The following is an 11,084-nucleotide window of genomic DNA, read 5'->3' on the forward strand; positions in this document are numbered from 1 at the left end:
ATGATATGCCAAGTCACTTTTGATTGGATAACAGCTGCCTTTGACAATTGATAGTTGGATTTTGATCACAACATTGAGCAATCACAATGTCTGTTTGAAATTACATTGTGTGCTAAATTGAACTGTTTTAAGGAACCTGTATACTGATTGTATTACCTCAATTTTTATTTGTATTTCTATAAAAGAGAAAAAAAACAAAGTGTGTATTTGCAAAGGAATTGTTACAAAAAAGCATGGTTCTAGCTGAAAAAATGACAAATATAATGCTAAAAATGTTGTGCACAATGTAAAATTATGTAATGACTTTCTTCAGTTATACAAAAGGCACTACAAATGTTTATGCTCCTCTAACATAACTGCAAATAATCTGAGCTATCGTGATTAGCCTTTCATGCACCTGAGCTGCTGGGCAGATGAAACCATTTGAAGTTAATAGTCAACTACCAATGATTTAACCTAGATGTACAAATCACTTTATAAAATTTTATTATCCCCCCTTTTTAAGCAATGATGCCTGTGAAAACAGAATTATTCCATCGATTAATGATTTAACCATGACGTTGTAATTACTTAATAACTATAATAAGATTATATTCCCCCTTTTTCAGCAATGATGCCTGTGAAAACAGAATTATTACAACGACCCACTCATTTGTGTTCTGGTGCTAGACGATCATTTTTCTGTCGCATGAAAACTGGCAATAAACTTGATATGTGTTCACAATTAAAATTAGAAAAAGATGAACCTGATATGGTGACAAGAAAGAAAAAATCAGGTGTGTATCTAATTTCGTTTAGGTGTGTTTAACATGAATTTGTTCTGTTAGTTGTTTTTATCAATTGTTTTATGTAATTAACAACTCTTCTTTGTAGACAACAAAATAAATCTTCACATCTTTTCAGAAACATGTTGTTGATAGACTACATGGTCATACATGTATAAATTGTAGTATCTTTTCTTAAAAAGAGGATCAAAACATACTGGGAGGATGCTCAAAGCTTTTTAAGTAACATCTTCACAGCAGTTTAGGGATCATAGATTTGTTTTAATGATGAATCTCTAAGTGATCTTGCAGGGTGCTAAGGGCTTTTAAGATATACCTTTTTTCAGCAGTTCACTTCTAAACAAGTTGGTGGTGCTATGAAATACAAAACACTCCTTATTTTGAATATTTTAATACAAATCATACTTTAAAACATAAGTACCAATACCTAGGCAATCTAAAATGGCAGTTGTTTCCCCCTAGAGCTATCAAACTCTTTTGTTATCATTATTTGGCGATTTCAGGTATAAATCAAGATATCTTATGACACATAAATCCTAAAGAAAAAAAATACCTTATACAACCATGTCATTGATTTTACCTTGAACAGCATAATCACAACATTTATGGGTGTGTATTTCTACAAGCAGTTTTTGAAATAAGAAAATTTTGTTTCTAGTTTCAGATAGGAAATCATTTACTGTGATACATTGTACAGGATATTTAAAATCTTGGCCCACATCTAAAATGGACCTAAATGAACAGGATGAAACAGACGACTGTAGTTTAAGTTGTCTTGTTGCAGTGGGCAGGGTTAAAACAGCCTCTAGACAACAACAAATTGTCAAAGACTATGAAAGTATAGATGTCAGACCAGTTAAATATGTATCACGGCATGGCTTAGACGGAAAATTTACTTATATAGATCAGGGGTTAGTATCTTATATTGTATAAAAGTAATTATTGTAAGAATTTCAAAGTGGTAGTTTTTCTGGTGAATTCCAATATTATTTAATAATTTTTCTTCCATATCCTAATATATGATGACCTTGCATACTTAAAAAAGTCAAATGCAGAAAAATTGTTATGTTTTTCAAGGACAGCCTATGTGTAGGTTTCATTTTGCAGCATGGTGAAAGATTTGTTCATAGGTCAGGAAGAACATTTTTTTTAGGGGGTTTGGTATAAAGGGGAATCTGCACATTAAACATTTATTTACAAAATCAAGGTAATTGTGAAATATTTTTTGTTTTTTTGTACAGTGCATCCTTTTGAGTCACTCACTGTGAATGTACTATCCTTGATCAATGCAAATACATGAAATAAAAAAATGACAATCAAAGTTTAATAAAAAATGAGCACCAACATCTAGTTATCTGTATATTGTCATCTTGTGTATAGAAATCAGGGTTTCCTTTTGTTTTATGATCTAAGTATTGTCTCTCCAACCTAAACAATCATCATGACTATATCAGTGAAGAATATAACTGCCTACCAAAGCTATGAGTGAACACAACTACCAAAAGAAGGCATTATAACTATGTAGATTCTAGGGCTGCTAGAAAATGATAAAGGATGATGACATTATAAGATGAATTAAATGATATTCAAATAATTCAATGATAAAATTAGTATCACCAAGCATATTTACCAAAAGAATATTCCTATATAGTGTAATGTAAGCTTAATTGTTTATCTTATTGTTTTATAGAGCCACAGAATTAATAGGTTATTTACAACAGGAATTACTAGGTACATCTGTGTATGAATATTATCACCAAGACGACATGGCTGACATGGCAGAGGTTCATAGACAAGGTAACATTTATACATAAAAGATAAAGTTATGGGGCTGAAGTTGATAATAAAAGATCTTCTGTATCATGTGATGCCATTTAATTTTAGAATGGTATCCTTTATTATTTGAATATACTCATATTTAAACAAATCCAAACCTTTTACATTCAAAATTGGTATTTGTTGCTTCTCAGCTTAGCACAGGAATATGAAGAGGAAGACTAAAGATTGGTTAGATTTTCACATGTTATTACTGTCATTGGTAGCAACATGATTTTATCTGAGTGTGTGTGTATCAGCTTAATTTAAAATTTTACTGCTTAAAATATAAAGGAACACTTTCAGAAATACTTTACCAGTATTAAGTTGATCTCTTAGGAAAAAGACAGAATGATTTTGTATACAGGCTGATAACAAACAAAAAAGAAATGTGCAAGGATTTTGTAGATAAGATATGTCTGTGTTTGTACATGAGTATGTTAAACAAAACCATTATGACAGTCCTTCTTTTAGGAACATATTACTATAAAAAATGAAAAAATGTCACGACATAATGTATGATGCTTAGATTAGAGAAATAGAGAGGAGTTTAAGGGAATTTTTAATCATGTTTAGTTAAGGTAAGACATGATAACAATAATTTCTTTAAATCAGTTTTAGATGATTATTTTCTTTATTTTAGTTTTGAAAACCAAAGAGAAAACGACAACGAATGTATATAGATTTAAGGCTAAGAATGGTTCCTTTCTACATCTACGGTCTGATATGTTTAGTTTTGTCAATCCATGGACTAAAGATGTGGAATACATTGTTAGTACAAACACAATTATCCCGTAAGTATTTTTTTTTTTTTTAATATTTAGAATATAGTGTAAACTTATGTTGATATTTTTGTAATTTACATTTAAAAAAAAAATTGTTTGGAGATATTGAAGGAATTATCATAATTATCATTAAATGTAATACATGTAAAAATATTATATAAGTGTGTGGATATGCTTATATCAAAATACAGGTAAAAAAAAATTGTTTTGAATATTTGAAGTCAACCATTTCATCAAATGAGACATTGAATTTCTGTAGTGCAGCTTATTCAATTTCATAATGTATACATTTAGATTAGTTTCTTGAGCTTTTTCAATATTTTGAGATTTACCTGTTTTTTTTAGAGGGATTAAGAGATAGAATTACATTTAAAGATCCTACAAGTTTCATCTGTTAGTAAATTGTTTTTAACAGAAACCTTTGAAAAGTATGCTCTTTCCATAAACATGAGTTTTTTATTGGCCCGTATTATATGTCAAATGAGGATCATGAATTAATGTGACTGTGAATTTCAATTCATTAACACAACTCAATAATTATTGTTATTGGTGTTAACATTCAAAGTGGGAATAGATCAACATGTTTCTTTGTTTGAGTACAGGAAATTCTAAGCTACAGGAGTAGTTCTGGTCATGGAAGATTCTGAAATGTGTACTGTCTCTCTGGTAGGGTTGGCACTCATTTATTAAATATTTAACAATGTGGACTTTTTGTTTTACAGTCAACAAGAAGTAAGCAGTTCAGGACAGGCAGCAGATGCAGGTGGTGTTACCTTGGAAACGTTTAATGATGCATGGGAGGAAAGTGACTGTAAGTATATAGAGTATAAAGGGGAGGTAAAACAGTTTCAAGTTATGGTGTTGGTTTTGTGATGGTTAAAGTCATAAGAAACCTCAAATTAAAAAAAGTTATGCATGTGTTTTTTATAACTAAATGGATAGTTTTCATTAAACAACTTATGTACATATACTTTTTTTCTGAGGAACATTCTTTAATTTGTCCACATTTAGAAGAAGTTTACTTATTTTTAATTGCTTGCTTCCAGGAAGCAATTCGCCGACATATTTTCCGTATGCATAGTGACCTGAGCGTAACCCTTCTCGTAAAAATCCGGTGATCGCAATACGCATGGATCTGTCATTAAAATAAACAATTATCTGATTGTACATGTTAAACACATTCTCAATACCCATGCTTTTTGTTATTTGTTTACCATAAGGTGACAATCGGTAAACTTCGGCTTCAAAACACGGCATTTAATGAGCAGCCATATTTGTTAAATCATAACAGACAGAGAGAAAAAAAAAATTGACTATTATACGATATATTTGCTTAAAAAATGATAAAATCGTGCACAGACTCAGAGGACTAAGTTTATGATATATACATGCATTGGTTCAAGAATTGGATAAACATTATTTTTCACCACTCACTCGTTTCATATGACTTTAAGATATGAGCTGCGTCGGACAGAAATCGACCTTATGCAAGTGCACGTACACAGGTTCATGTTTAAGACTTTGATCGATTTTGGAATAATTTTAGATATAAAAGCTGCATTTTGGTCCGTTTTAAAGGGTTGTCTTCTTCTGCAAATCTACCTTTGGAACAATTACAGACTTTCCGTAAAATTATTTCAGCCCAAAATAGGTTAACAGAGATATTAATTTTTGTTTGCATCAGGTCGATTTCTATCCGACGCAGCTCATATGTTGTAGTTTTAAATCAAATCTTCAAAAAATCCTAAAATATCATGGGTTAATGTACCTGTAAAGGATCACTAAAAAGTAAATATTTTTTTGCTCCAGCCATATTAAGGGTTAGGAGGGTGCATTTAGGTTTACCCTTGTCTGTCTGTAAGTATGTACATCCCAAAATTGGTTTCTTTTCTCTGGCTTTAGTTTGCCTCAAGTAAATGTTAAGAAACTAATACACAATGCTTATTAGGACAAAACTTGTATCATGTTGGAATTCGGGTGGCATCACTTTTATTTTTCTTGAGTTATGCCCCTTTATAACAATAGTAACGGGATCATCATCTGTGTCCTATGGACACATTCTCCATATATATATTTTTTTATTAACCTTTTGGAGGTTAGTTAATGACTTAAGCATTGAAAGCCATAGAATTGGAAGACATTGGAAAGGCTAAGGATGAAGAAAGGAGAAAAACCAAAGTTACTGTGGTCAACTATATAATTTTAACTGTTGTATGTTGAAGGAGTCAGTCATACATGAATTGTGCATTAGTAAAACCCAAACAAACAAGTTGATAGTTTTATCATTTGGAACAATGATTAAGTAACCATAATTAATCTTTTACAGCTTGTCTAGAAAGTCTTGAGAGGAAGGAAAAGAAGAAAAGTAGTTTACCTGCCAATGTTAGGTTAGCTCCTGCAAGAATAGGTCGACAGATTGCAGAAGAAATCATTGATATGCAAAGGTATATAGCATTGTTTACTTATAAAGCAACCAACAACCACTCAATCAAAAGTGTACATCACTTAGCTGATTCTTTTCAAATGTTGATATGATATGTCTAAAAGCAAAAGTAAGGTCAAGGTTGATATTGAAGATTTAAGTTCCTTTTCTGGAGCTAAAGTCCTTGAATGAATTGGAAATGCACTTTAGTTGACCTGAGAACCATTCAACCAAAGGATTTTGAATATTGATTCATTGTTTCTTGAAAAAAAGTGAATAAAGATTTTCAATGTCACTGTATGTCAATTCTGTAAGATAACTTGGGAACAATTGATTGAACCCTTCCAAATTTTCAATATACCGGTATCTTTTAACAAAAAATGGAGATCCTGATTCCTTTTGAAAAATTTTTGTTTTGAAAGTTGTGGCCCTTGATTACTATATAAATATGACACTGTTAATTGTATGACAAGGTAATTTACTGTCATTTCAAAGTATCCAGTTTTGAAATTGAATACTGATAAATAGGAAAGATAATTTATGTTAACACTTTTTGTTTTTTTCTGTATACAATTTGATTTAATATTTTTTATTATTTTCAGAATTCCAAATTCACCTTTAGCAGATAGTACCAATAATGCCACACAATCATCAGTCCCAGAAATGGTATGTGCTCATACATAACTAATGTAACTTATGTATTTCTAAAATATGTAAGATCCATCTGCTACAATGTTCAAAACACTTTAATAGTATGAATGATTTTTCCTATAAGTAACATTTTTAAGTTCTCAAATTATTTAGAACAATATATTTTATGTGAAATAACCAAACAGATGTATTTAATTTTAACGAGTATGGCAGCCTACAAATATTTAAAATCTAAATGTTATGTAAAAATTGTTTTATCAAATCTTTTAATACTCTATTTTCTAAATAAAACATTTGATTTTTTTCAGCCCAAAGCCAGGAGTTCCCATGCTTCACCAAGTGAGTAATTTACATCTCTTACAATTTCTTTTAAAAGGACAAATGTCTAAAACTTTCGAAAAAAAAACCCAATGCCAGGTCATTTCTTTAATCAGTCTTAAATGAATAAGGTCATGATATGGGACCAAATATTGTGTGCATGAGTCCATACTTCTGAATTCAAACTCCATCTTTTTCCAGATGGACCTTAAAAATAAATGCATAACCAGTCAATAGTGTCTTAACTTATAGGTTGTCCTTACTGCAGAGATTAATAGCAGTACTTTTTCTCATATAAACTGAATAACTGAAAAAAATGAGGAAAATAATTTTGCACCACATCATGACAAATTGCTATAGTGTCATTTGGATAAATATATTCAACTCCTACAAAATTGATAAGTTATTCATGCAGAAATATGGAAAAACATCTATTACACTGTATAATGGAATTTCATCCAGCAAATTAAATGAGTCACTTTATTGACTTAAAAATAGTTGCAGCTATGGTTCTCTTTTCCTTTTCTATATTGTTAATTGCTTTTTTCAAGTTTTACCATCCAAAGTAAGCCAACAATTAAAGTATATATAAATTTATTTTCGCAATACAAACATTTTTCTTTTGAATTTACTGCCTAATATTTTCAATATCATGTACAGGACTTGATACTCGAAAATTATTAGGCAATGACGTCATGTATCAGTGCAGTAATGTCACATGGTCTTGTCCATCCTTTCAATTATGAATGAAATGCATGCGACTTCATTCATACAACCTATCAACAAACCCAATGTTTTGTACAGTAAAAGTAGTTTTACTTATTATTGTATTTTCCTTCATATTCTTTACCAAAAAACATAGAGTTAAAACTGATTGCTGAAAAAAAATAATGGCATTTTATTTTTTGATACTGACTTCATCAGCTCGAATATCAGCTCGCCCTAGCATGCTTGCTTGATATTGGTGTTGATAAAGTCACTATCAAAAACAAAAATGCCTTTACCCGGTATTCTAGATGTATCAATAGTTAAGGCAGCAACCATTTGATTTTCTGGGGGGGGGCTATGGTTTTTTTGGAAAAAAAAGTTTGTTTCCAGGTTTTGGTGAAAAAAATAATTTGTTTTGGACCCTGAGTAAAAAAAATTGTTTGTTTCACCCTCAGCTGCCACTATATGTAATGCTAAAATTGAAAGAAAAAATTGTCTTCGGTTTTTCGCTAAAAAAGTAGATTGTTCTTCGCCGAAGGCGAAAAAAAAAGTTTGCACAGAAAAAAACCCATAGCCCCCCCCAGAAAATCAAATGGTTGCTGCCTAACAGAGATAGATAATAAAGGTATGATTGGCATCTTACAAATAAGTTATGATTTGTAGTAAAGATAAGATTGAAAATTTTCCTTTTCTCAGGTAATGGAAGAACTAGTCCAAGAGTTCCAAGAAATGGTCTTGCACATCATCCTGAAACAGGCAAGTACTATATATATTATTTATAAGCGCCCAAGGTGCCATTGGAATATACCTTATTGCTATTTGTCTGCTATTACTGGACAGTGATTGTGATTGTGATTGATGTCAATAGTTCAAGTAGGACAGAATCTCAGGTCAAGTGGGACAGAATCCAAATAGTGATAAGGTGCTAAGTAACTACAAATCAGTAGAAAATTCAGAAAATAATGACTGGGTGGTGGACGACAAACAATATTCCTGGGTGGTGCTCTTCTGTTGGTAATCAGAAGGCAACCTTTTTTGAGAAGTGCAGAAATATTCCAACCCAAAAAATATGTTTTCAAAATTAATAAGAATTTAAGTGTTCTGGTCAGATGAGGCCTTCAAAAGACTACTGTAGCAAATGGTGTTTTCATTCTGTGACGGGAGTTATGTATTCTAGGTACACACCATTGACCATAATCTGTATAACACACATTTTAACATCAGATGAAAAAAAAAAAACGTTTTGGATGAGGGGGAAACATCACTTTACTTTTCATAAGGGGGAGAAAATATTTATGGTTAGAAAATTGAAAAGAAGAATACAGTTTACTTAGTCTGTTAAAACTGTTCTATTACTGTAAATTTAGAAAATTTTAGTATGACATAATTAGTTTTGCAAAAATAAAAACTTGTATGATGTATTTTGTAATTTGTTTACAGCGTTATTTTATATGGACATTTCCGTAAATTTGTGAAGAGTAATCTCATCTTTTTTTGTTTGTTAAAAAAATGAAATAATAAATGCATGCATAAATTTCTGAATTTACATATAAATTAATAATATTTATATTTACAGCATCATCTACAGTGGTACCTAGTGCACAAGAAACCAATCTTTTAGAGAATGTGATAGCTGAGCAACAAGTGTTTGAGGATCTCAATATCTCTGGTAATGATGGCAATGATGAAGCAGCCATGTCTATTATCATGAGTTTGTTAGAAGCCGATGCTGGTCTTGGTGGACCTATAGACTTCAATGATCTACCATGGCCATTATGATATTGGCTTGTGTTATTATTACTGACAGAGACAGTTATACCTTACATTAATAACAAAATGAATGATGACAGTCACATGATGTGGTGTTTTTATTGTAAAGTCAAGCCGAGTAACAGATTTGATTCTGTTATCAGCATGAACTTTTTGTTGAAATTAGTTGAACTCTGGAGGCCTATGCAGCTGGACTGCATGTATAAACATAAACAAATATAGAAATATCTATATATATGAAATGGTGCATCATAGTTTGATCCAAAGACAATTTCAGGTTCATTGTATTTCGCTTGCAGCAATTTTTGATTTTCAGACAATGTACTTATCAAGTTGTTTAGCATATCATCCTGCAAAGACGAGGAATATTAATATGTTCATCATAATTCATCTCATAAAAACATGTCAAAGTTAAATCTATTATAAATCTTTGCAAAATAACTCTGTCTGCAATCCCTCATGTAAGATTTAAATCTATTATAAATCTTTGCAAAATAAAATCTATCTGCAATCCCTCATGTATCATTTTAAAGAGGGAAGTTATTTTTCAATTGTTAATTCTTTTATTTAAATACTTAAAGCTATTTGTGTCAATATCCTCCAATTTGGCTGTCCTTCATAATTGATTTAAATATGTGTTTACCTTTACAACTTACGATTCAAATTCAAAACTTTCTATACTGTCAATTATCATGGATTAGGTGCCAAATTTTATGGATAAAGGAGCACTTGCATTTACCTAAATAATTGTGTTCATGCTTTTAACAAAATCTGCATCCATGTCTATAGGAAATATGCCTCTTGTTCAGCATTTGAATTTCATCTCAACTCACATTATTGAGGAAAATTTGTACATGTACCTCACAAATACTTTAAAATCCACAGTAACGCTACAGAAATTTTGAATGTAAAATATCTCCTCTAAACTTCTGTGATGTCAACTATCTGCTGGACAGATGATGACACTTCTATGAGGTTCTGTATAATTATACCCAAGTATAATCACCTTTTGACCTTGAATAATACAAACGGTGTCATTTGCCAAAATACAGACATTGGACAAAAGTCAAAACCTCAAACATTTTTGAACTGTCTTTTAAGATCACAACAGTAATTCAAGTAGGTAAAATAGAACCTTTGTCTTGGTTGTACGCTTGATAATTGATTTATTGATCTAATTTAAAACCAAAAGTCATTTGCAATTAAGGGTCAGATTTTTTTATTACTCGACAAGTGATATTTTTTACACCTTTCTTTTTAGATACAAAATGTCAACAGTTGCTCCATCTGAAAGAATTAATTCACACTTAGTTTCAATCTAGGGGTATACTTTATAACAAAGAAAGGTTGAATTAATTGATTAACTGTAAAGTTAAGATTCTTTTAAATAATAAGATGTGTTTGCAGGAATATGCTTTAAATGAAATGGTGCCTATCAAATAAATGAAGATAGAAATGTTGTGTTTTTTACTTGAAAAATGCTAATTTTTTAAGAATCAAAATGAAGAATTCATTTAACTACACATTATAGCATTGTTCACAGTTCCATATTGTTTTATTGACTCAGGACATTTTTATATTGTTTATGTACTCAGCTTTGTATGAGTCAATGTTTTAAAAGCAGAATGGTAGATAAGTAGTTGTTTTATATCATGTTTCAAATTCCATTATTTGTATAAATTCATATTTTTCATAGAATTGTAAGATGATTTCCTATTTATCTTTTATGTATGTTCAGTTATGTGTTATAACAGAGAGATAATTTATGTATATATTTATTGCAAGTTGGCAGTTTTGCTAGATTTGATTTTCATTACAAGATTCCTATAT

The 11,084-nt window shown here is 30.6% G+C and overlaps 1 protein-coding gene across 1 annotated transcript in view; it reads left to right on the plus strand.

Moving 5' to 3' along the window:
* The window catches only part of LOC139480880 (basic helix-loop-helix ARNT-like protein 1), a 76,563-nt gene extending 65,479 nt beyond the window's left edge, over nucleotides 1-11,084 (plus strand). The window contains exons 9-18 of the mRNA XM_071263807.1: nucleotides 609-776; nucleotides 1,444-1,696; nucleotides 2,476-2,582; nucleotides 3,244-3,394; nucleotides 4,108-4,196; nucleotides 5,712-5,829; nucleotides 6,410-6,473; nucleotides 6,767-6,797; nucleotides 8,181-8,240; nucleotides 9,061-11,084. Coding sequence (XP_071119908.1) covers nucleotides 609-776; nucleotides 1,444-1,696; nucleotides 2,476-2,582; nucleotides 3,244-3,394; nucleotides 4,108-4,196; nucleotides 5,712-5,829; nucleotides 6,410-6,473; nucleotides 6,767-6,797; nucleotides 8,181-8,240; nucleotides 9,061-9,263 — 1,244 coding nt within the window. The 3' untranslated portion in view covers nucleotides 9,264-11,084. The remainder of the gene's footprint in view (nucleotides 1-608; nucleotides 777-1,443; nucleotides 1,697-2,475; nucleotides 2,583-3,243; nucleotides 3,395-4,107; nucleotides 4,197-5,711; nucleotides 5,830-6,409; nucleotides 6,474-6,766; nucleotides 6,798-8,180; nucleotides 8,241-9,060) is intronic.

This window comes from Mytilus edulis, chromosome 7, assembly GCF_963676685.1.
Source record: "Mytilus edulis chromosome 7, xbMytEdul2.2, whole genome shotgun sequence".
Lineage (NCBI taxonomy): Eukaryota > Metazoa > Mollusca > Bivalvia > Mytilida > Mytilidae > Mytilus > Mytilus edulis.